Here is a 25460-nt window from a genome sequence, read left to right on the forward strand (position 1 = left end):
GTGGACAGACTGAACAGGGCGGGCGGCTGATATCATGAGACTGGCGTGGAGCGCGTCCCGTCTAGGATGCTCCTCAACGTCGCTAACATGAACACAAAGCTCTAAATGTCTGGGTAAGGTCAGAGTTCATCTGTTAAACTGACTGAAGATGAATACAGAAAGCAAAAGCTGGAGTTTAGACATTTTTTATAAGCGTATTTCTTTATTATTAAATTGAATATAATTTCAGATTCTTGTATAAATCCTTAGAAAGCAGCTGTTGTTGTTTCTGTTAGAGAAGCTGAAAAAAAAACTGTCCTAATCAGAACCAGAACCTTTCACTCAGTCTGAGAGCAAACTGATTCAGTAGTTGACCTTCCTATTTAACCTCATCACAATTTGGGCCAGAACCGGGCCTGGTATCGGAACCAGCGCTGACCTGAGCGCCTGGTCGATGTTCATGCCGCTGAAGTTGAAGTGCTCCAGGTACTCCTGCGCCACCATCTGGCTGAAGTCGTTACTGCAGGAAAAGACAGGAAGCTCGGTCATTCCAGAACTTCCGACCCAAACGCTGCGGTTCCGGACCGGGTTTGGACCCAAACTGACTTCTTGCTGAGGTGCGGCGCCACGTCGGACTTGCGGAACCCGTCCAAAGTGTAGAGCCGCTTGGCGAGGCGCCGGGCCGCCTGCAGGTCCGGTTTCAGGCCATTGGTCAGAACCTCCAGAACCTCTGGGTCGAGCTGGTCCGCTGGACGCTCCCTGGAGACACGAGGACACACAGTCACTCAGCAGAACCAACAGACCCATCGCCATGGCAACACAGCAAACAACCAGCTGCTGGATTGGTCTGGACCATTGGTACCGACCCAAACAGAACCTGCTTCTGTTCTAGAACCGGGCCAGAGGTTGGTCCATTTAGTGCACATCCTGTGGTTCTGACACAGAACCGGTTCAGAAGACCCAAATATGGACCTTGGAGAACCAGAACCAGTTCTGGTTCTGTTTGGTCTCCACAAACAATAAGCTGATGCTTTTATTCTGAAAAGCCATGGTTCTGGTTCTACATTTAACAAAGTATGTTTGAAGTTTTCCAACATGTTCAGAATCAAACATCACAAAGCTTTACTCAGAACCCTCCAGAACCTTCCAGAACCAGCAGAACAGAACTTCTGCTTTTGGGTTTCAAGAGGTTCTGAATCCTTCGTTTGTAAACCCAAAGCTGGACCCAAAGTTCTGATCAACATCTGAAGAACCAAACAACTGGGTCCACAGAGAACCTGCCGACACTCACCAAGCATCTAGTCAGAACCAGAACCTGAATAAGAACCAGAACCCTAACCTGGACCCACCGCTCAGCTGCAGGGCTGTCCAGGTCCTCCATGGTGCTGCTCCGGTACGGCCCGGCTGCCAGTCGGACCGCTTGGTGTCGCGGCAGGAAGTGAAGTCAGAAAGGGGAAGTGGGTCAGCCGCAGCGTGGACCCGACCCGCTTCCTGTAACCGGGCCCAGATTCCCTCTCACTGTCGCTATGGCAACCACACCACCAAACATCCCATGATGTCTTGAGCTGCAGCACTTGAATAATGCAGCTGACTGAACCGGCTAACCAGAACCATCTGTAGAACCTCCAGAACCTCCAGAACCTCAGCCCGGTTCCACTCTGCAGCGTTTCCCTCCCAGAGGACAGGAAGTTTCCTGGAGGAATCCGGATGTTTCCGTCTGCAGCTCCTTCCTGCTGGAGACAAACATCCAGAACAGGAAGCTCCTCGCTAACATTCAGTCCTCCACCCTCTGAACCCTGACCAGAACCAGAACCAGAACCAGAACCAGAACCCAAATCACAAGGCCATTAATACTGATTATTACTGGATTGGACATCGCCTGTTAGCCGCTACAGCTAGCGAAGCGACACTGACTCGGTAACCAGCCTGTTCCGATGAGCAGGAATATCTTTACTGTGGTCTAATCTTTTCTCGTCTGAATTCTATGAACTAAAGCTGAGAAATTTGCTGAAGCTTCGATATATAAAACATGTTTTCTCCCTGGAAGTTAATCAATAAACAGTTTGGTTTCTATCAGTTCTGTCAAGATGGAAGAGAGGGCTGCTGTTAAATTAGTTTGCTAAAATTTAGTAAAGTATTTCTTCCTATTTTGATGATCAATGATTTACATTCTACAAGTTTTAAGTTTTAAAACTTGCAGTGGGTGCAGAGCGCCAACGCAAAGAGAAAGTAACGCTGATAAACAGGCGTAAAACAACGTTAGACCGCTTTTGTTCTGCTTTTGTTCTGTTTCTTCTCGCTCTCCGTGTCGCTTTACGTTACATGCGGCAGTTAGCTTCAAAGAATCAGGAGAAATCAAAACACATCATAACAAAAACTTTTCTCATATAACCAGAAACCCAACAGAACCTTCAGTCTGTTGCAGTTTTATGTTTTTTGAATTTTCAGGCTCGATATTTTTTTACAGTCATTATGAGCAGAACACAGCGGTTAATTAAAACAGCTGCTGTACTGATGACCGGTCAGAGAACAGCTCTGTGTCGCCTTATTGTAGAGCTAATTGAACCGAAAAACAAACCGCAGCACAGGTATGCTAGCTTGCTAAAGTGTAACCCCGCTAGCATAATTGACTGCTATTTTCTCAATCTTTATTTTAAATTTAAACTTTTTACTTACCTGTGAAACGTGACACTCTTGGACCTTGTTATGTATAGTTGTTGTAGAGTTGATGAATTAAATAAAGTACTGACTTATTTTTCATATTTATTTGCCTCAGTGGTGGGAAGTACAATTTTCATGTAGCTGTACTTAAGTAGATTTCATCATGGATACTTTCGACTTTTACTCCTTTACATTTTACAGAAAGTATCTGTACTTTCTACTTCACTACATTTCTACAAAACAGTCGCGTTACTCGTTACATCCGAGTCGCTTTGGCTGTTTTCTGTTATAATGTGAAGTTCAGGGACCCTTCTTTCCTTCACATTTCTGCGGGATTTCTTTCAAAATAAATGCCACTAGTGGCAAAAAAGTGAAGTTCATGAATGTTAGAGCAGGAGACAAGATGTTTCCAGCCCTGAAATGATGATGCATGGAATCACATATCTAAGTCTAAATATGTTACAGACAGTAAACACAATAAAAACATGCATTTTCTGTGGCATTGTTCATTAAAATGGCACATTTCTGATGTATTAAAATTAAATACAATAGGTACACTTAATAATATTGTATTAGAGATTAGTTATTGCATTCAGCAAGTACTTTTACTTTTAATACTTAAGTATTTTTAAAAGCCAGTACTGTTTTACTTTTACTCAAGTAAAAATGTTAACGTTGTACTTTTATTTTTACTTAAGTACATTTTTTGACTAGTTTCTCCACCACTGATTTGCCTGATTGTCATTTTCCCAACCGCAGAGACTCCCGACTAAAACATAGCAGCGGCGCACAGTAAATCATTTGACGTATCAATCCGAGACGCAGCATCATGGCGGCTGCAGTGCATTATGGGTATATTTGCAGGTCCCTGTGAGACTGACTTGTGTATATTTATCTCTATGAATGCTGAATATTTACATCTCACTCAGATCGGGTTCTGGCAGCGATTAGTTCTGTCTCCACCACTAGCCAATCACAGGCAGGTCTGTTTCATCCAATCAGAGTTCGCCTCACAAATCCTGCATTCAATTCCATAAAATAACAACCAATCACATCAAGGGAAGCAAGACATGACAGAACTAAACACATGAACATTTCATAATAGAAATCATGGGGATTTTCACCCCACAAATATTTAATAAAGCAAATATTTTCTCATTAATTTCCAGTTTCCCACCGGCTGATTACTGAATTAGGATTTAACTGAACAGCAAAATATTGATATTTGATCGATATGTTTTCTTTCCTTTCTAAGACGATAAATGATTGTCTAAGCATATTTTCAGATTTGATGTCAACTTGTAATATTTTGTAAAATAAAGACCAAACGGACCGCTAACGGGCCGACCCAGATAGCACGCTACCGCCAGGCTAAGCTAGTTTTCTTGGAGAAACTCTGCATCAGATTCTTGGAGTGGTTCTGTTCAGATCTCTGTTGGATCTGAACCATCAGAACCTTCCCGACCAATAAACCCACAACTCCAATCCTAATGCTAGCCCACTACTAGAACCAGAACCAGAACCAGAACCACTCCGGCTCCACAGAGCAGAGCATTCAAAGGGTTAATGCAGCTAAACATTTAGAAACATTTCCTCCAATCTGAAGAGTTCATATGAAGACCATCGCCATGACGATAAGACAGTCTGAACAAGCAGTACCGGCCCAAACTACCTCTGGTTCTGCTCAGTTCAGTTTCGGATTATGTTTAATCAGAGGCAAATATAAGCAGAGTGAGACGTCTGTCGCGTTGAACTGCTTTGGTTTCTAAACCAACAAACCAACCCAGAGCAGAGTTCTGCCATCCGGACCAGAACCAGATCAGAACCCGACCCAGTCGGGACAGAAAGCTGGGACCAAACAGAACCAAACCCAAACAGACAGAGAGGAGTCAGAGCTATGGTTCTGCACAGGGTGTGTCAGTCCAACTGAAACCACAACAAAACCGCTGACAGAACCAGAACCAGTTGCAGCAGATGAACTCTCTGTTGAATCTGGCTAACTCGGTTCTGATCCGGCTGGAATCCTCAGAACCTCTGAAGGTCCAGGTTGTATCCGAGCCATAAAGAACTAACCGAATCCAATCCAGGTTCAGCTCGCTGTACCTAATAAAGTGGCCGGTGAACACACATCTCCAAACGGGTCAGAACCAACCCAAACCTGGTTCTGATCCATCTCAGGAGTTCTGGGTCCAAACCGGGCCGACCTCCAGATCCTGAGATTCCGGAACCATGAGAACCCGTCCGGAACCATCAGAACCCGTCCGGAACCATCAGAACCCGTCCGGAGGCTCACCTGTACACGGCTGGGTAAGGCAGCAGGTACCGGTCCTCCAGAGCCCCGCCCCCCCAGCACAGCAGGTAGGTCGCCATGACGACCAGGCCCCGCCTACAGTCCCAGCTCAGTGGCCAATCAGACGGCCTCGGCACCTCTGTGGTATTATGACATCATCCTGGTACGACATCATCTCCTTTTCTTCTTCTGCGGCTCTTAAAGCCGCGGTGTTCCCTCGACTTCCCAGCGTTCCCAGTCCTCTCCCAGTCTGATCCTCCTGGTTTCCCTCGGAGGTATGAGCTTCCTCCCGGGCCGACCCGAACGCTCCTCCTCCTGCTCTTCCTCCTCCTCTTCCTCTCTTTGTCTCCTCTTCCCTTCCTGGAAGTTTCTGTCTGCGGCTCACTGAACTTCTGCTTCAGAACAAATCCTGGACAGAACCGGGCCCTGAGCCCAGCAGAACCTGACTCAGGTGGAGACATCAATGAGAGGAGGTCAGAGGTCACAGATGGTAGAGATCAACACAAATTTCAGGAAGGAGGAGGAAGAAGAGGAAGGTTTCTGTTTTTCTGACAGGAGTGGGAGGTCTTTCTCTCCGTCCCATCTCTGAGATTCAGTCTGGATGAACTCATGAGGAATTTCCCTCCCAACATCCAAACCCGGATAAATGGACATGAACACGTGTATGTGTGTGTGTGTGGGGGTGTGTGTGTGTGTGTGTGTGTGTGTGTGTGTGTGTGTGTGTGTGTGGGTGTGCGTGTGTGTGTGTGTGTGAGGACCAGCTTGCAGTCTAAAACATTCTGAGCTTCAAAGAGCCAATCTGGATCGAATTCATCCCACATTCCCAGGAAACCAGAGCTGGGAGTGTCCACTGTGTGTGTGTGTGTGTGTGTGTGTGTGTGTGTGTGTGTGTGTGTGTGTGTGTGCGTGTGTGTGTGTGTGTGTGTGTGTGCGTGCAGCAGCTGCTGTTGCTGTTTTGCTGCTCTCCTGGTTTGCATTCCTCAGGCTCTGTGGTTCTGACCCGTTTCCTGGCGCAGACAGTAAAGCCCAGCTCTGTTTGGGTCAGTTCTGTGAAGCTAGGTTCTGTTCTGGTCGGTTCTGTGAAGCCCAGCTCTGTTTGGGTCGGTTCTGGCGGTCTACACCCAGCAGGATGAGATCTGGAGGAAGGCCGATCCGATCAGGAAGCAAACACTCAGAACAGGAAGCAGGACGTTAGAAGATATTTTTGGTCCAAGAAGAAGAAGAAACCGTCACTAAGAAGTGAGGCAGGGAAAGGTCAAGAGGTCAGCTGAGACCAAGCTGGAGCGTCAAGGTATGAAGAGCTGCTGGACTGAAGGAACGGTTCTGGACCCGGCTGGAGGCCTCCTTTGGTTTGATGGATGGATCGAACTGATCGGACCATCGGATGGTTCTGGTGGTCATGTGACCCTGCAGGTGTCAGAACCAGCCGCTGAGTCGTGACAGATCTTCTTCTCTCTGTTTTCCTGTCTGTGGTGACTCAGTGTTGCCATGGCGACGGGCCTCCAGGTGCGGCTGACAGCAGGACGGCGGGAACGGGTCGGCTCAGAACTGTGGATCGGACCGGCGCTCCGTCTGCTGCAGATTCGCCAGCTGGTGGTGATTCAGGAGACAAACGGAGATCCACAGAGATTCATGAAGACCGTAGAACCGGGCCGAGGTGCGGCTGGTCCTGTGGTTCTGACTGGTCCGGCTGGCCCGGCCGGTCACCATGTGCATCAGGATTTTTATTTTTGCTTTTTGACATCTTCGACTCTAGTTTCCTTCTCTGAACAGTAAATTGCCAGCGCTTGGGAATCGAACCCGGGACCGCTCCGTTTGGACCTTAACACAGTTTCGGTCTGTACCAGGTTAGCTAACATTAGCATGAGGGCTAATACCAGCCACTACCATTATCAATATTATTCCTATAATCACATAATCAGGGCCGATGCAGCGAAGCTTTCGCTGATGAACCCAAACAGTTCTGCAGGGTTCTGAGTTCTGGTCGGATCTGTCCTGGTTTCTGGGTTTGTTCTGATCTTAAGGAACTGATTGGAATTTCTGCTTCAGCTGGTTCTGTTTGACCTTCGGTCTAATCTGAATGGGTTCTGATGGTTCTGCTGCTGATTAAAACCAATCAACACGACCAGAACCGCATGGAGGTGCTGCCCCCCAGTGGCCACACAGAGGTACTGCAGCAGGCTCTACAGTCTCTGCTGAAACCCGACCTGCAGAACTCAGAACAGAACCAGCCACCAAAACCCATCAGAAGTAGTCATCTGGATCAGAACCTTTGGGTCGGACTCGCCTGCTGTGGAGCGCCGGCACCGACGTCGCCTTCCTGAAGCTGTCTCTGACGATGGAGCGCCGCCATGTGTCCTTCTCAGACCGGGACCGGACCGGGGGGCCCGGCCCGGCGCCGAGGGCCGTGTCAGAGGACGACTCGGGCCGGGTCAGCGGAGCGAAGCTCAGCTCCAAGATCTGCTTGGCGCTCTCGCAGATCTGACTCTGGACAGAGAAACGGGTCAGTGGCGGCCCGGTGCCACACGGCGGGCCCTCCAGAACCGGCCTACCTGTATCTCGGGGGTGAGCGTGGGCAGGTCGAAGGTGAAGACGGAGGTGGATCCGGAGGTGAGCAGGTCCACGCTGTCCAGGCTGCTGTAAGACGTCCCCTTGGCGCGGTGCGACTCCATGATGTTCTCGAAGTGGCGGCTGAACGAGTCCAACTGGCTCTCTGACGGTCGCCGGGCGACGACCGCCACCACCGGCGACTTCAGGCCGCCGTGGGCCTCAGCCGACGGCGCCGTGGTTCTGGAGGAGGACACGGGTCAGACCTGAGCGGTGGTTACCTTGGAAACCAGAGGCGGATGCCCTCACCCCTTCAGCAGCAAACCGAGGACCTCGTCTTCCTCTCTGGCGGCGCGCTGCCGCTGGCGGTCGCCCTGCATGCGGACGCTGGCCCAGCTGGCCACGCCCTCCTCCTCCTCATCTTCCTCATCCTCCTCCACCTGGCCGTTCTGCTCCCTGAGGCCCGCTGGGTCGAACCTGGACGACCCGTCCTCCGGGCTGAAGCAAGACTTTCCCAGAACGCTGCGACTGAAACCCGGATCGGCCTCTTCGGCGGCCTCGGCCTCCGCTCGCATCACCTGCAGGGGGCGGGGCGATGATCGCATCAGTTATCATGCTGATGAGTTTTGATCAATAAATCAATCAATCACAGCCTGCATAAATAAATGGTTCTTATCGTAGAACCATAAAGAACCAGTTCACCTCGTCCAGGTCCGTCTCCCGGTAGCAGCGCAGCGGCACGGCGTCCAGGTCCGTCTCAGAGTACTTGATGGACCGCCGGATGATGCCGGTCTTTGGGGCGGGGTCTCGGGGGTCAGGGGTCACCAGCTCCACCTCAACCTGCTTCACCTCGTGATGAGAGAGCTTCTGGTGGTCCCGCCCCCTCCTGTGATTGGTTGGCTGCAGGTGGAGGGAGAAGGGCGCGGTGGGACTGGGCGAGCCGCTGGTCGGTGGCGTGACGGACGAAACGTCTACAGGAAGAGATCGAAAAAACTTTATTAATCCCCAGGAGGAAACGACGACTGGAACTAAACAACAATTCCTCCCTTAGTGAGTCCATCGAGTTTCCAGATGTATGGGTCCCATCGGGGACAGAGCGTAGAGCGGGTCCAATCGGGGACAGAGCGGGTCCAATCGGGGACAGAGCGGGTCCAATCGGGGACAGAGCGGGTCCCATCGGGACGGAGCGGGTCCAATCGGGGACAGAGCGGGTCCCATCGGGGACAGAGCGGGTCCCATCGGGGACAGAGCGGGTCCCATCGGGGACAGATTGGGTCCCATCGGGGACAGAGCGGGTCCCATCGGGGACAGATTGGGTCCCATCGGGGACAGAGCGGGTCCCATCGGGGACAGAGCGGGTCCCATCGGGGACAGAGCGGGTCCCATCGGGGACAGAGAGGTCCCATCGGAGACAGAGCGGGTCCCATCGGGGACAGAGCAGGTCCCATCGGAGACAGAGCGGGTCCCATCAGGGACAGAGCGTAGAGCGGGTCCCATCGGGGACAGAGCGGGTCCCATCGGGGACAGAGCGGGTCCCATCGGGGACAGAGCGGGTCCCATCGGAGACAGAGCGGGTCCCATCGGGGACAGAGCGGGTCCCATCGGGGACAAAGCGTAGAGCGGGTCCCATCGGGGACAGACCGGGTCCAATCGGGGACAGAGCGGGTCCCATCGGGGACAGAGAGGTCCCATCGGGGACAGAGCGGGTCCCATCGGGACAGAGCGGGTCCCATCGGGGACAGAGCGGGTCCCATCGGGGATAGAGCGTAGAGCGGGTCCCATCGGGGACAGAGCGGGTCCCATCGGGGACAGAGCGGGTCCCATCGGGGACAGAGCGGGTCCCATCGGGGACAGAGCGGGTCCCATCGGGGACAGAGCGGGTCCCATCGGGGACAGAGCGGGTCCCATCGGGGACAGAGCGGGTCCCATTGGGGACAGAGCGGGTCCCATCGGAGACAGAGCGGGTCCCATCGGGGACAGAGCAGGTCCCATCGGAGACAGAGCGGGTCCCATCAGGGACAGAGCGTAGAGCGGGTCCCATCGGGGACAGAGCGGGTCCCATCGGGGACAGAGCGGGTCCCATCGGGGACAGAGCGGGTCCCATCGGAGACAGAGCGGGTCCCATCGGGGACAGAGCGGGTCCCATCGGGGACAAAGCGTAGAGCGGGTCCCATCGGGGACAGAGCGGGTCCAATCGGGGACAGAGCGGGTCCAATCGGGGACAGAGCGGGTCCCATCGGGGACAGAGAGGTCCCATCGGGGACAGAGCGGGTCCCATCGGGGACAGAGCGGGTCCCATCGGGGCCTGAGGGTTCTGCTTTGACCAGCCTGCTCATCCATTGACACCATCAGGTCTACTGATTCACTGATCTGACCAGATCCTCTGTACTGAATCAGTTCCTGAACAGACTCCTGGTTCCATTTTTCTCACAGATGTTCTCAGGTCCAATGCAACCCGTGCGGTTCTGGTCGGTCCGACCCAGACCTTCAGGCAGCTGGAGTGGACCCAAACAGGAGGATCAGCTTTAACTCATTCACTGCTGAAACGTCTTGCAGAACTCTCTGCTCAGAACCAAACCAGCCAGCGGTTAAAAGGTCAAAGGTGGCTGGTTCCGTGGGTCCGGCTTGTCAGAACCGTTGAGGCTGGAGTCGCCTGATGGAGGCAGACGGCCTAAATAAAGGCCAGGAAGTGAGCTGGAGCTGGAAGGCTAAGCTGGTAATTGGCTTACTGGAAGCTGCTTGTTTACTTCTGCTGGTTCACCAGCTCCTCACTCGGACCATAATTGGGTTCTGGTTCTGAAGGTTCTGTCTGAGAAGGCACCAGATTCTCTTACCTCTGCTTCGGCGGCCCGGATCCGTCGGGCCTCCAAACAGGAAGTCCCACTTCGCCCTGGCGATCTTCTGGGACCGAGACGAAGGGCTGGACGGAGTGGTCCGGTCCAACTGCAGGACAGGAACCAGAGACATGAAATCAGTCGGGTTCAATAACACCGGGTTTAGCTGCAGCAGAACCAGGAAACCGGACCCGGATCAGTCCGTCTTTAACATTAGGAACCAAGGATTATGAATAATCAGGAAGTTCCCTTCATCACAGCTTCCTGCTGAAGAAGAAGGTTCTGAAAGACCCAAAAGAACCGAATAGAACATACAGGAACATCCCAGATCTTTGATGCTAAAGGTCAACAGAACAGGAAACTTCTCATCAGAGGTCAGAGGTCACCTCATCAGTGGTGTCCCCCAACGATCCATCCTAGGATCCTCTGATTCAACATTTATAAGGTCCCACTGGCTCAGGTTACAACAGGAAATAAGATCAGTTACCATGACGACACAGAGGATCCACATCTCTACATTATGATGTCACCGGGTGACCTTTGACCCCATCAAATCACTGAACAGATTCTGAGAACAAATCAATGTGAGGATGAGACTAAACTTTCTGAACAGAAACTGAAGTTATTATTATTAGGCCTAAAGAGGAACGATCTAGAGTTATAGATCTAGAGTTATAGATTTACAGATCTAGGGTTATAGAGTTATAGATCTAGAGTTATAGAGTTACAGATCTAGGGTTATAGAGTTATAGATATAGAGTTATAGATTTACGGATCTAGGGTTATAGAGTTATAGAGCTAGAGTCAGCTTCAGGTCTTCCAGTTGGAAACCAGAGATCAAGCTGACCTCTGACCTGAACCTTCAGAACCACATAAAGCCGGTTCCACAGTGGGCCTTCTAGTAGCTGCAGAACATTGCCAGGTCCTTTAGTTTCTCTTTAGTGGCTTTGATTCCTGCAACCAGAACCAATCAATCAGGTTCTAGTTCTGCTCTGCATCCCCACAACCAGAACCAAACATGGAGAAGTAGTATTCAGATTCTATACATCACAGATCTGGAACAAACTTCCATATTAGTGAATGATGTCTGTCCTGATAGAGAGGACGGACAGCAGATCAGGTGTTGTCCATCCCAACCAGGGCAGTGAGGAGCCACCAGGTGGTCCAGCGCTGCTGGGTGAGGAAAACATCTAAATGTTTGTTTCTAATAAAGGTTTATTGAGATATGAGGTCATGTGACATTACTCTCTGACATTCTGCCCAAACACACCGTGGCCCAGTCCCGCCTCTCCTGCCCCGTCCAGCCAACCTGCATCCCAGAACCGCCGTCCGTAGTACCGTGGCTGGACTGGCTGGAGGTTTCAGGGGACACGCTGTGTCCCAGGCTTCCTGTGACCCCACTGGAACTGGAGGATAACGTCACCAGGGGTGCACTGTGATCCTGAGTCTCTTTCTGGTTCTTGGACATTCCTAGAACCAGCAGCTGGCACTCCTGGGCCAGTTGTTTATGGACTCCTCGAGCATCCGGTCTACAGCGCTGATCGCTGCCCTGAGTGTGAACTCCAGAAGACGACTGATGGACAGTTTGTCCTTTGGAAGTCCATCTCCCTGGTGGACACTCTGCCCTCTGGCTGGATGCGTTTCTTCTGGGGACCTCGGGACTAGATGCTGGTGACCCGTCCAGCAGATCATCATGCTGCCTCTGCTCCAGAACCAGAGGTCTATGGTCTCTGTTGTGCTGAGTCGACTGGTACCGGTGCAAGTTGGACCCATCTTTAGATGGTGACGATGTCCGCATCAGTCGGGGGTCCAACATGGGCGACCCAGAAGCCGGTACCTGATCCAACTTACTTAGCAAGGCAGGAGACACTGGTGGAGCTCTTTTGGACATCCCAGGAGAAATGCATCCTGGTTTTGTTTGAGGTACCAGGGTTTCTGGTTTACGATTCTGGTTCCAGTTCTCCGTCCGCAAAGCCTCAAGGGGAGATTGCCAGAGAGGAGATTCTTTTGGGAACATCCCTGAATTTTTGGGACTCTCAGATCTCACAGAATCAGTGTCAGAGGGAGTCGGAGAAAGGGTCCATTTGTACCGTCTGTCTGCAGAACCAGCAGAGATTCTGTTGGACTCTCCAAGAACCTTACAATCCAGATCAGAGATGGAGTATGGAGAGATGCTCCTCCTGTCACTGATGGGACTGTTTGCATCGCTGGTTCTGCTGCTACAGCAGGACGGATTGTACGGACTCCTACTGCGGGGATCACTGGAGCTGAAGCTCACAGGTTCTGCTGCAGGATGACTGGAGCTGGTCCTGGTACCAACACCATGGTAGGAGCTCCCAGCTTGGTGCTCAGTTCTAAAAGGAATCTCATGCTGAATGTCTGTGGGTCTTCCTGCAGGTAACGGGGGGTGAAATTTATTGGACAACCTGTGACCGTCTTCATGCAGCCAGGACTTCTGTGGACTTTGAGTAGGACCTTGGGGTCGGGCCACTGAGTAGAAAGATTCTCCTGTTTGAGTACATAGGTGGTCAGACGCAGGACTTCTGGGTAATCCGTTCACTGAACCATGACAGAACCTTCGATCCATCTCCAGGAGCTCAGTCCTGGACGGTAGGGTCAGAGTACTGCGGGGCAGGACAGGTGATCCACCCAAAGATCGGCAGCGAGGAGACTGAGAGGGTCGAGGTAAAGATGGACTGTGGCTCCCTGAAGCATGGCCTGCAAACCTGCGTCTTAGTTCTGGAGACCCAAACTCCTGTAAGGCCCGGTGGGTAGCGTCTCTGGCCACTGCATCCATGGTTGCCTTTGATAAGTAGGGTTGCCCCCATGAGGAGTCCCTCCTCAGCTGCTGTTGCTGGCTGTTGCCATGTAAGGTTTCATCACCATACCACATTGGGTCACTCATCCTCTTCTTCAGATGAGCAGCAAGCTGCTGGCCCTCTGATCTGTTAGGATCCTGTTGGTGTCCAGCCATGCTGCTGATGCTGCCTTTTTCTATGTACCCAAAGGACACCAAAGACATCTGTCCATTTTCATCCACCGCCTCTGGGACCTCACAAGACCTGGGACAGGTGGTGTAGGTTGAGGGCACAGTCAGCCAGTGTGAGGATGTAGAAGATTGAAAGGAGGGATCAAAACATTCATCCAAAGTTTCCTGATGGTGGAACTGGGCTGCAGAGGAGTGAGGATCCTGGAGCTGGAAGCTGACTGAATGCCTAGAAGAAGACTTAGGGGAGCAGAGGTTTGCCCTTGCCGAATGGCGCGGTATCTCCGGGGAAAGATCTGGACTCCGGTTGGGACTGGACTGGCTGGAGCTCCTTTGGGAGGTAGGGACGAGATCTGGACATTGCAGCATCAACTGGTTGGTTCCACCATCGCCTCGGCCCAGGAACTTCTCGTCCTCTTCCGAAACGGATCGGACTTCCACATAGAGGTGGAGAACTTTACCTGGCTGAGACATGGTGCCCACTTTAGCAACCTGCTCCTTCCTGCTAGCTAAATACGCAGCGGGCTGCTGGACTTCCATGAACCCAGCAGAACCCTGAAGCCTATGGTGTTTGGTTGAGAGAGCAGCAGGTCCATTGTCCATCAGCTCCTACAACCTGCAGTGAGAAAAACAAACCGAAGGAAAATCCGTCAATATCTCAAAATGAGCTCAAAGTTCTTCATGTTTTAGACTAAACTAAAATATGTTCTTTAGACCCAGACCTAAACTTCTAAAGTCTTAACCAGTGGTCCAAATCCACATGGATCACAGGTTGGAGGTTTCAGCTGTTTCTCAGATCCCTCACTTCCTGTTCAGATCCCTCATTTCCTGTTCAGATCCCTCACTTCCTGTTCAGATCCCTCACTTCCTGTTCAGATCCCTCACTTCCTGTCCACATCCTTCACTTCCTGTTCAGATACTTTGATTTGACTGACAGGAAATAAAGCTTATTGCTTATTGTGATGTATGAGTTGATGTGTTCTTATCAGACGCTGACCTGTGACCCTGGCTTACAGCCATACTGGTACCAGACCATTGAGACCTGCCGGAGGTCCAAACCTTCAGGAAACAGGAAGAGGCTGCGGAGTTCAACTCTCCTTAGAATGGTCAGGTACATGAACTGGACTCAAACCGCATCAAACCAGAACTAAGGTCCAAACAAAAAACAGAAACCTTAAGGTGGACTGCAGAGTCCAGACCACCTTAAGTGACACCAGGAAGGTTTGGTGGATCCCAGGAGGAGTAGAAGATTTTCACTGTGTGTGTGTGTGTGTGTGTGTGTACTCTTGGTCTGATAAGCAGTTAGCCCTACTTTTCTTGGACTCTGCTAATAGGATTCCCTCACCACCCCCTCCTCCTCCCAGCATGCATCATTCAGGGGCTGACACACACACACACACACACACACACACACACACACACACACACACACACACACACACACACCCCTTCGCATGTAGACACACATGCAGCTGTAACCTTACCTGAGTGTCCTCTGTCCTCGCTGCTGCAGTGACGTCTCCTGTGTTGCCGTGGTAACCTCCGTTTCCTCCTTCCTCTCCTCAGTAACCTAGTCTTTCTCGTCCTCTTCGTCCTCCTCTTTCTCTCTGAACACTTGTTGTCTGCAGCAGAGCCGGCTCATCGTGGATTTACAGACTCCTCCTCTTCCTCCAAAAGCTGCTAGCTCCGCCCATCTTCCCACCATCCAATGAGCAACTGAGTTGGCTGCTTCAGCCAATGACTGGGTGGAGCGGGAGGGGCTACAGACCTGATCAGGAAACACAAACACTCTGATCAATGAACTGTGATGTCACTGTGTTGCATTCTGATTGGCTGAGGCTGGCAGAACCAATCAGATGCAAGCTGGCACCAATCAACCCAAACCTTGTCCCTGATTGGTCAGAATGAGACACTACGGAAGACACCAGCAGAAAGCAAGCTTACCTGAGATGAGCTGAGGTCAGAGGTCACTGAAGAAAGCTGGAAGTGAAAGCAGATGTCAGGTTGGTGGCTGCTGGTTTCTGCAGAACATCTGATCCCAGATCAACCTTCTCACCGGGGTCACCGGGGTCACCTGGAGCTGCTGGTGGACTCTGGCTAACATGGTGACTCCCTCCTTTCAGGCGCAGCAGGGGCTCATTTGGTTCTGATTGGTTCTTCTGGACTGTAGTTGAGTCATTGCTGTTTGGACCGTTATTCCCTCTGGTCCTGGATGCTTACTTTCACACTGTTGTTATGATGCGTAACCATAGCAACAAGGTATGTTATATTTTTACATCAGCTTATCAGCATCTCAAAAACTGAAATTACATATGAACTTTGACCCCAGATCCTGAGAAGCTTCACAATGCAGAGAGACGAAGGACGTTAAAAACCATCTCTAACATTTTTCTATCCAGACAGATTTAAAGAGGAGCAGCAAAAGCAAAGGAGGTGGATCAGCAGAGCAACAAGAATATGGTTTCTGCTGTCAGAGCCTTTTTCTGATTCGCTGCATCACTGACTCTACAGGAGATCCTTCCTGCCCACAGTATCACCATCCACACCGACTCTTAAAGATGACACGAGATCATTCACCTTTGGGGTAAACAAAGAACTGATCAAATAAATTGAATAAAAACTGAAACTAAAACTTTAACAGAAATTTCCCCAAAAAATAAAGTTGAATATTGGACAATTAAAAAACAACCCAATAACATATTTAGACAGGAACAACAAATAACTGTGGCATTGCCTGAACTAATGATAATTCAGGTGAAATGAGTGAGGAAGAGGAGGAGCAGCCTCAGCTCTTCCTCTGACTGGACCCTGAAACCAGCTGAGCATTATGATCAGAACCAGTCTTCATTAAACACTTCCTGTGGTCATCAGCAGCTCGTCTCTGATCGGCTGAGCTCGGACTCAGAGTGTATTGAGTTGACTCGAACTGTCCTCTAAAGGTCACTGGACCTCCTCCATCCCAGAACCAGGCGGATGGAGCCGGTCCAGTTCGACATATTCTATAAATACCAACTGTCTTATTTGTTCATTCATTAGTGGAAATACCATTTTAAAGACGAAGCTCCTCTGTATGGTCCATTAAACATTCGTTTCTGTCGCTTCTCCGCTGGATTCGGGAGCAAATATCTCTTTTCAGAAACTGGACTTTTTATTATTTTTACAGTAATATTCGGAAGTGAGCTGCACTATATGTGCTGTTTGACATTATTCTTTTTAATAAAAGTGTCTTTTATGATTCGGCTGACAGTTGATCTCTGAATGTTCAACTTTAATGCGGACTTTTCCAGGGTCTCCTGGTCGCTGCTGGAGGCGCTCAGCAGGGTGGACCGTCTCTTCAACAACACCAGGGTTTGGAAAAGTGGAAACGTTATTTCCAGAAAAAGTTCTTTACTGCAGTTAAATCAGCGCCGAACTGTTCCGGAACAACTTTTATACCGACCCAGACTGAACCGGAGTTCTGCCCCAGGTTTAATCCAGTGAACATGAGAATAAACTGAAATCTTGATGCTTTTTAACCGAGTTCCGCGCAGTGGTGTCTTACCTCCAGCGGCGGACAAAAGCTGCGGGCTCAGCGGCTCTCAGCGGCCCCTGGAAGAGCACAGAAGTGCGGACGTGGACTCGCCCTGCAGGTCCATCCCCGGTACTGGTGTCGGTACCGGTCAGAGAGGGCAGCTGGGGCAGTAACGGTAATCTGCGTTACCCCGCGGGGAGAGAGAGCAGAGACCGGGCTGGGAGCGGGAGGACAGCCCGCTGGTTCCTTTTGGCGCGCCGCTGGCCCTCCGCTTCACGTACTGTAATTTTTATTTGATTTTATTGATATTTTCCAGGCATCTGCGGCACTTTAGTTTACCTTCTCCACGGTGAATTCAACTTCCGCATCGTTTGAGTGACGTAACGTTACGTCAGGCTGGACCAACCAATCAGAGAACGGGAATAATGTTTTTAGAGAATTGAATTTTTGTTTAGAAAACTGATTCCTGAGCGAAAAGTTACGAAACATTTGATTGTTTTCAGGAAACAGTTCAAAATTTATTGAAAATTAAGATGTTTGGATTTATAACAGGTTAATAATTCATATTTAACTTTAATCCGCCTATAAAAGTGATCCTGGTGTCCTATGATCTGAATCTGGATTATTTTCCTCCTCTGATCAGTAAACGCAGCCCAGCCTTCAGAAAGCTGCAGTTCCTGCTGATCTCCGCATTCCCCACCGTTCCTTCAGGATCTGGCTGGTTTTACATAGAAAATCTTCAACACAATGATGGTGATTAATTTCAGATTACAATAATAAAATGAAACAGATTTATTTGTTCTGATCACGTCTGCAGTCGGTTTTGGTTCTGGGAGAAAACGATCCGAATGTCAGCAGTTTGTGACTGAAGAGACACTACGGAGAATCGTTTAAGTTTCTCCTCTTCCTCTTCTAGAGAATAAATGATTTTCCTTTTACACCTGTTTTGTAAATAAAATGCGCATAATTCAGTGTTTCACTATTGGTTTGTAAGGAAATTATTTTTACAATTAAAAACAAGAAATATTTGCAATTTTGATCAAATAATTTTCTTTCCAAATTTTTCTGTCAGGATTTTTTGCAGTTTCGACCCAAATGTCTCCGTCTGGTTTTATCATCAGAACCTCAGCCGGCTCTTCCTGCTGCTCTGGTGATGTCACTGTTTACCTGACCTAGGGTTACCTGGGGTCACCGGGTCACCGCAGAACAACCTTTCAGCAACAGAACCCCAGCGCTGTGAATCTGATTCCTGATTGGCTGCCTGTCCAGGAAGTGGTCACTCCATCTGGCAGGGAAACGTCTCCAGGTTTTAACCAGGGTGTCCAAGCTGAGGTCCGGGGGCCAGGTGTGGCCCCCTGTTGTTTGGGTTCTCAGACCCAAACAACAGAACAGAACCTTTAAAATCTGCATTTTCATGAACAATGAAGTACCACAATCTGCTTTGATGAAATATAAATTATATTTAATGTTTCTCTATTTATTAAAGCTAAACTATGAAATGAACCGGAGCTTCATAACTTCTTCTGACCGTCGCTCTGCCTGGTTCTGGTCGGTGTTCTGGAGCTTCCTGCCTGATCCACAGGGATTAAAAACCTTACTGAGTCAGAATCACCATCAACCTTCAGATATTAGAGTTTATTGCACCAATAATCCGTATTGATCACAGATTAAGAGTTCTGCTAGTCTGAGCGCTCCGATGTTCTGAGTGTTTCCAGAGTCCACGGCGTTCCTGCTGGGAATGTTGTTCATCCTGCACGCTCGGCGTTCCTCAGCCTGCTCTTCCTGTTGGTCTGATGATGTGACTGTTTACCTGACCTCTGACCCGGTGGGTCGGCGCCGCTGTCCCTGGTTCTGCTCGGACCCAGCTGGACCGCAGCGAGGCGTCCTGTTGCCTGGTCCTGGAAACATGTGGAACATTTCAGATCCACCAACCGCAGCTCCACGTTTTTCTGAGCCCATCTCAGGACCTCCAGTTTTATCTGCTGACCCTTTGAGGCCCCCGGCCCCCATGTTGGACACCATAGTATACAAACATGAAGCTGAACGTTGTAAACACTGAGAGGATTCATTTCCGGTTTGATCTCCTCACGAAACAGATCATCAGCTGACAAAATCAGTTTCATCTGGTCCTCCTGGGAGACACGTACGGACCGGTGACGTCACCAGGTGAGAATGACCGAAACGCCGCGGCTCACCTGGAGGCCCCGCCCCAAGGCTTTATAACGAGGCGGCCAGGTGAGGGGGGCAGACCGCAGGAAGCAGCGCTCTGGTCGGATCGGACCTCCAGGATTTGGTGATGATGCAGCAGATGAACGAGTCGGAGCTCCAGGTGCGGCTGGAGGCGTTCAGCTTCGAGACGCACTTCGATGAGCGTGGAGCGATACAGTGGATGCAGGAGAACTGGTGAGAGCTGCTCTTCTTCTGCTGCTCTTCTTCTTCAGCGGGGTCAGAGGGTCAGGAGAAGGAACATCTACCTTTAAAGGTCCTGACTCCATTAAGAATCTCCACTATTTTTAATAATACTGACTTAAATTTAGAACACTACATCCATCTGAAATGATTCGGATGGTTTAACTGCCGAACCAGTCCAGACTTTGTTTCGGCTGACCCACTCGGAACCGAGAAGTTCGTATTAAGGCGCAGTTTCACTGAAACGGGTCTGTTTTAATAGAAACTGCTCCAATGAATCAGTTGCTATATCAACACAGTCAATAATCCTCTCGTGTGTTTTCTGTGCTTATGGGCGTGCTGGGGGCCTTTGCGGGTCCGTTCCTCAAGCCGAATGGAGGAACTGACGTCACTATTTCAGCTAAAGATTAAATATGTTTTAGTAACTGAGGCTGAGAACCGAACTGTCTTAAAATCTGAAAATGTCCCGATTTATGAATGAGGTTCGGTGCTGGACGGATTAAAGAGGCTGGTCTGAGTCAGCCTGACGCGTTATGTAAGCACGTGCGGACGGAAGAAGGCGGCGGCAGGTGAGGCGCCGTTACGTCACGGACCCGGTATGTGTGATTCGTGGATCCGGTCGGACCGGTTCCTGTCCGGAATGCAGTCCTGATGAAACCTGGACGGAACGTACTGGAATGTTCGACCCGCCGGAAGTACATCAAAACATGTTTTGTTTTTTTTCTCTTTATTGATAATAAAGGGGTTTACAAACAGGAAAAATTAACAACACAAATGAGTAACAAAACAGGGTGTTGTATAACAAGCACAAACAAATCGAAAAGCAAATAAATAAATGAAAAGTTAACAGAAAAATAGAAAAGCCATTAAGACAATGATATGTGCTCTTACTTTAATATCTTTCTAATACTGGAGATCTAATATCTTGTTTGAATTCCTCTCTAAAGGCTGCAAAGCGAGGTTTCTGATTTGGGAATTTAGACTTATGTATATGATATCTGGCAACAAATAAATTAGATTGATAATATAAAATTGCTTCATTTTATTAGTGGGATAAGAGAAGAAAAAGTCATCAAGAATTGTTTGGGAAATAAACAATAAAATCCATGAGAAACAGCAAGAGCAGAATAAAAGACAGATTTTCTTCATGAGTCGGCAGAATGAACAGTTCGTCTCAATGTCTGTTTTGTATCGTTGAAGGAAAAACTTGCAGGGATAAAAATGGTGGATCATCTTAAAAGATACTTTTTGATCTTATTAATAATGTAATATTTAGATGGAAGACACCAGATTTTTCCCAGTTCAAAGTTCTTCCATTAAGAGGAAACATTTGGAGCAGAGACAATGTCCTTCTGGAATAAGACACAAACATCACGGCTGTTCTTTAGCTTTGTAGTGAAAACAGATTCGACCAGCATCAGTGTCCAGGTCTGGACCCGGCAGAGTCAGAACAGAAGATTTAAAACGCTTTCAACTCCATCAAAAACAGGAACATATTCTTTAGTGGGATGGAAACCAAACGTTTCTACAGGTTCAGTCAGACATTAAGACCATCAGGACTGAAAAGCTGCTGAATAAAATGATTCCAGGTTCAAACCAATTTTCCAAGAAGAAAGATTTCTGTTTGTTCAGAATGTCTCATTGTTCCAAATGTGAAATCGACGGGGTTAAACTTTGTGCTTGTACATTAGAGAGCAGGAAAGAAACATTTGTTTGGAAATTAGAAAACTTTATGGGGATTATTCAAAGTTGTAGTTGCAAAGGAGAATAAAATTAAGGCCACCAAGTTTTGAGAATAAATAGTTTGGTATAAAATTCCAGATTGAGGATGAATTTTTAAAAAACTGTTTAATCCAATTTATTTTGAATGTGTTGATAAAGATTGAAAAATCAAGATCAGTTCAGATGAGTTCATTAAGACTGATTTTCTGATCTGATGAATCTTATTTTCCATATAAATCTGTGAAGCATTTTATCAATGATGTCAGTTTATTTACAGAAGGAGACGAAGCTGGATGAGTTACAGGGAGATAATTTCTGCTGACTAAATCCTTCCTCTGGTTGATAAATCTGAAGACAAGAACTCAGTTTCTTTGGTACATTTTCTATAATCAGGTTAAAGTTTTGATCTCTAAAAGTTAATCTTTACTGATGTTGAGGTCCGGAGGCTGTAGAAAACGTCTCAACTGCAACTTTTAAGAATAAAGTGGTATCGTCACTAGTTGACTAATTATAACAGTTTGTTCAAATGTTTGAGCTGAATGAAATCTGGAAGTAACCGAGAGGCGATCAGAAACCCGACGCCTCGCTGTGGATCAACTCTGGGAGAGAAAGCAGGTTGAATAAAAACCAAAAAATAAAATCATGTTTCATGGAGTCAAAAGCTTTAATATGGAAATCAGTTTACAATGTTAGCTAGCATCACATGATGGTGTCAACAGGATCTGGTCCAACATTTCTTCATGGACAGAACCACCAGAACTTGGTTCTGGTTAAAAGCGGGTCATGTTTCAGAACCTGGAAGGTTTTTCATGAAGTTCTGATCGGTCTCAGCGGGTCTCCTGGTTCTGATGGTTCTAATGATTCTCCTTCTGTCCCGCAGGAGCAAGTCGTTCATGTTCAGCGCGCTGTACGCCGCCCTGGTGTTCGGAGGTCAGCACTTCATGAAGCCTCGGCCCAAACTGAACCTGCGGCTGCCGCTGGTCCTCTGGTCGCTGAGCCTGGCCGTGTTCAGGTAAGAACACCTGGAACCTGCTGCAGCAGCCTGCTGCTGCGTCACCTGCTGCAGCAGGCTGCTGCTGCGTCACCTGCTGCAGCAGGTCCATCTGGCCAAAGTCCATGCAGAACCAGTAGAAACCAGGCGGGACGCCGCCTCCCTCCAGACTACACCCGTCTCCATGGTAACCTGGTTTTGCTTTGGGTCCTATTGTATCTATTTAAATTATCGATGAATCAGAACCATGTGATCACACGTGCAGAAAATCAGCCGACACAAATAACCAGACTTTACTTATTTTATTCTTTTAGCGCTAAAAGAAAGAGACTCTTCCCCTCACAGGGTTAGATGAATGTGAAGTGTGTAAAACCGAATCTATACAGCATCGGACCAAAAACGGACGCTCCGTTCTTTTTATCTGAGACACGCCTCCTGGCCTGCTGATGTGTCCCTCAGGTTCCTCCCAGTGCTCCTCCGATGCTCTACCTTAACTAAAGTCAAGTTTCGTTTCTACAGAAACTTTCCATTAATAACAAAAGGCTGTTGTGAAGAATTTCATGTGTCAGTGCTTCGTGTGTGCGTGTCTTGAGTAAGCGTCTCAACAGTCCCCACCCAGATTCCTGGCTGGGCGAGTTACCGCTGCTGACGCATTGCCATGGCAACGGGCCCCACACCTGCAGATCAGGTGCGTTTTGTTTGGAGCGAGTGGAGGCGTCGGCTCACCTGGTTCAGAACAAAGGTTCCTTTTAAAGCATCTGGAGTCGGTTCTGTTGACCCAGAGGGCCAACCTGTGACCCCGCCTCCTGACATTAATATCAACCAGAGGTCCGGCTGGTTCTGATTCCCACTGGGCGGGTCGGCCGTGGGACCGGTTCTGGGATCAGATGATGTCATCAGGAAGTTTGTGTGAACTCTTCGGTGCTGATGCATTCCAGCTGCTCTTCCTGTCCTCATGGCTCTACTTCCTGTCCTCAGCATCATCGGAGCGGTCCGGACCGGGTCCTACATGCTGCACATCCTGAGCGCCGGCGGCTTCAGACGCTCCATCTGCGACCAGGGCTTCTACATCGGACCCGTCAGCAAGTTCTGGGCCTACGCCTTCGTCCTCAGCAAGGCTCCAGAACTCGGTCAGTGGGGTCGGGTCGGTTTGGGCCCGGTTTGTAAAATGTTCTGGAAGATGAATGTGAAGGTTAACCGGGTCCAAAGCAGCTGCATTAATTCTGACCATGTGACCCACATGACGCGGTGGCCACGCCTCCTCTAACACTGGAGTCAACTTTTAGCTTAGCGGTTCATCCATCCATTTCCTGTTCACCCTAATGGGGTCAGGAGGGTTGCTGGTTCCTCTCCAGCTACGTTCTGGGTGAGACGTGGGGTCACGGGGTCACCCTGGACAGGTCGCCAGTCTGTCGCAGGGCAACACAGAGACACACAGGACACACAACCATTCACACACACACTCACACCTGGGGAGAATTTAGAGAGACCAATTAACCTGACAGTCATGTTTTTGGACTGTGGGAGGAAACCGGAGAACCCGGAGAGAACCCACCATGCACAGGGAGAACATGCAAACTCCATGCAGAAAGACCCCGGACCGGGAATCGAACCCAGGACCTTCTTGCTGCAAGGCAACAGCTCTACCAACTGCGCCACTGTGCAGCCCCTTAGCGGTTCAGCTAACTGTAAACGTTTAACACTTAGCTTCACCTAAACTTATTTTCCAGATAAATCTTAAAGAGCTTGACTTGAATTTACTTTTAGAAAGTTAACCAAAACATCAATTCAGACTTTTATTAACCAATTCAAGTAGATTTTTATATTCATGCTCTTATTTTGAAGGGAGTGAAGACATTAACATATTTAATGCTTTAGCATCAGATTAGCTTCCACTAGGAGTAGTGCATTAGCCACTACTAGTGTAGCTTTAGCAGAACTGACGTCTGATTAGCCATGTTGGGTTAGCGCAGCTCGGTTCCTGGTGCCCATCACTAGGCACCATTAAAGTTGCTGAGTCATTAATGTCTTTTTGTTTCCGTCTCCAAGGCGACACGGCGTTCGTGGTGCTCAGGAAGCAGAAGCTGCTCTTCCTCCACTGGTACCACCACATCACGGTGCTGCTCTACTCCTGGTACTCCTACAAAGACATGGTGGCCGGCGGCGGCTGGTTCATGACCATGAACTACACCGTGCACGCGCTCATGTACAGCTATTACGCCGCGCGCGCCGCCGGATTCCTCGTGCCCCGCCCCTTCGCCGTGGTCATCACCAGCGCCCAGATCGCCCAGATGGCGATGGGGCTGGCGGTGAGCGGCCTGGTGTACCGCTGGATGCAGCAGGGCGACTGTCCGTCCCGCATGGACAACATCACCTGGGCCACGCTCATGTACCTCAGCTACCTGCTGCTCTTCTCCAACTTCTTCTACCAGACCTACCTGCGCCGCGAAGCCAAGGCCAAGAGCCAGTAGGACCCGCCGGACCGGAGGGCGGCGCTGCTGAGCTGCTGCAGCAAACGAAGGGAAACCAGAGCAGAAGACGAATTTATTTCTGACTGGGAATGAAGGAGCGTTTCCGGACCCGCTGGCTCCTGACTGCAGGTCCAAAGATGGTTCCGATCTAAAGAATCAAACATGAAGCTCAGCTGCTGATCAGAGGTCCGAAAATATTCACCATATTTTGACTAAATTTATCAGCTTTGGACCCAAAAAATGTTCTGAACCATTTTTACCTTCTGTCTCATTTCCAAGATGTTTGAAATATGTAAAAATATATTTATAATCTGAACCCGTCTGGTCCGATACACTGGTTCTACTGGTTCCGGCCGAACCCAGGTTGGCTGGAGAGAGTAAACTGGGTCAGAACTGGAACTTTTACTTCTGTAAATATTTCCATCAATTTGTCTTTAAAATGTCAAACTTCTGATTCTGGAACCGATCCAAAAGAACCGGTTCAGATCCAGCTGAGCTCGTACAGGTATGAAGGCAGCTGATTGGCTGCTGGAAGGTCACGTGTTGGAGCTGGTTCTGGTCGGAGTTCTGAAGGAAACCAGCAGCTGGTTTCTATGACGAAGACGAGATCTTCCACCGAATGAATACTTGACGTTTTCCTGGGATTTATTTATGGATATTTATTGTTTAAAAATGTAATAAAATGACTTTTTCAATTTGTACATTTTGGGTTTTTTCTGGTTCGGTTCATCTGCATGAAACAGAATCTGGGATCATTAGAAATATTTTCAGGATCCAGATCTAAACCTGATCAAAGCAGATCAACATGCTGGTTTTATTTACTGCAGCTCTTTGTTTAAATCTGAAGCGACGAACTTTTTCTCTACAGGGTTTATTATCCAGAACCGACCCAGGAGACAAACAGAACTCTGTGAATTACTTCCTCACTTCCACCAGTTTATCTGGACCCGCGGAACTTTGGTCCAGTCCAGAACCGGTACCTTAATTGATCCATTTGACCCAAACCTGAAAACTCAGAACATAAATCTGTTCCATTTCAGTGTTGAGACTCATTAAGAT

At 49.1% G+C, this 25460-nt stretch overlaps 2 protein-coding genes and 2 long non-coding RNA genes across 6 annotated transcripts in view; 2 read left to right on the forward strand and 2 right to left on the reverse strand.

Moving 5' to 3' along the window:
• Positions 1-16865, reverse strand: part of LOC122842785 (PH and SEC7 domain-containing protein 1-like) — a 28649-nt gene extending 11784 nt beyond the window's left edge. Inside the window, exons 1-11 of one of the 3 annotated variants that reach the window (XM_044136948.1) lie at positions 15354-15493; positions 15242-15277; positions 14782-15065; positions 11582-13913; positions 10312-10420; positions 8180-8448; positions 7787-8055; positions 7483-7720; positions 7218-7417; positions 586-738; positions 419-499 (exon numbers count right to left, since the gene is read on the reverse strand). In XM_044136948.1, the coding sequence (XP_043992883.1) occupies positions 419-499; positions 586-738; positions 7218-7417; positions 7483-7720; positions 7787-8055; positions 8180-8448; positions 10312-10420; positions 11582-13900 (3638 nt within the window). In that variant the 5' untranslated portion in view covers positions 13901-13913; positions 14782-15065; positions 15242-15277; positions 15354-15493. Of the gene's footprint in view, positions 1-418; positions 500-585; positions 739-7217; positions 7418-7482; positions 7721-7786; positions 8056-8179; positions 8449-10311; positions 10421-11581; positions 13914-14781; positions 15066-15241; positions 15278-15353; positions 15494-16838 lie in introns of those variants that run through there. The other 2 variants (XM_044136950.1, XM_044136949.1) reach the window with 2 other exon arrangements.
• Positions 15078-16831, forward strand: LOC122842832. The gene is made up of 4 exons (XR_006372617.1): positions 15078-15300; positions 15421-15556; positions 15697-15881; positions 16585-16831. It is a non-coding gene; the product is annotated as an uncharacterized LOC122842832 (long non-coding RNA).
• Positions 16866-18428: 1563 nt separating the features above from the next.
• Positions 18429-19090, reverse strand: LOC122842838. Its single transcript, XR_006372625.1, has 2 exons — positions 19004-19090; positions 18429-18706 (listed from the first exon to the last, which is right to left on the reverse strand). It is a non-coding gene; the product is annotated as an uncharacterized LOC122842838 (long non-coding RNA).
• LOC122842817 (elongation of very long chain fatty acids protein 6-like) lies at positions 19041-25102 on the forward strand. Its single transcript, XM_044137017.1, has 4 exons — positions 19041-19211; positions 21820-21951; positions 22909-23060; positions 23980-25102. The coding sequence occupies exons 1-4, from the start codon at positions 19105-19107 to the stop codon at positions 24399-24401; spliced, it is 813 nt and encodes a 270-aa protein (XP_043992952.1). The 5' UTR covers positions 19041-19104; the 3' UTR covers positions 24402-25102.
• The last annotated feature ends 358 nt before the right edge of the window (positions 25103-25460 follow it).

The sequence above is a fragment of the Gambusia affinis genome, linkage group LG13 (assembly GCF_019740435.1).
Source record: "Gambusia affinis linkage group LG13, SWU_Gaff_1.0, whole genome shotgun sequence".
Classification (NCBI taxonomy): Eukaryota; Metazoa; Chordata; class Actinopteri; order Cyprinodontiformes; family Poeciliidae; genus Gambusia; species Gambusia affinis.

What these genes read in the sequence shown, in the direction of transcription:
- LOC122842817 (XM_044137017.1), top strand. Translation starts at nt 19,105, where the DNA reads ATGATGCAGCAGATGAACGAGTCGGAGCTCCAGGTGCGGCTGGAGGCG. An exon ending in CAGTGGATGCAGGAGAACTG is followed by an intron (nt 19,212 to 21,819) that starts GTGAGAGCTGCT and finishes TCTGTCCCGCAG; the next exon opens with GAGCAAGTCGTTCATGTTCA. An exon ending in CAGCAAGGCTCCAGAACTCG is followed by an intron (nt 23,061 to 23,979) that starts GTCAGTGGGGTC and finishes TCCGTCTCCAAG; the next exon opens with GCGACACGGCGTTCGTGGTG.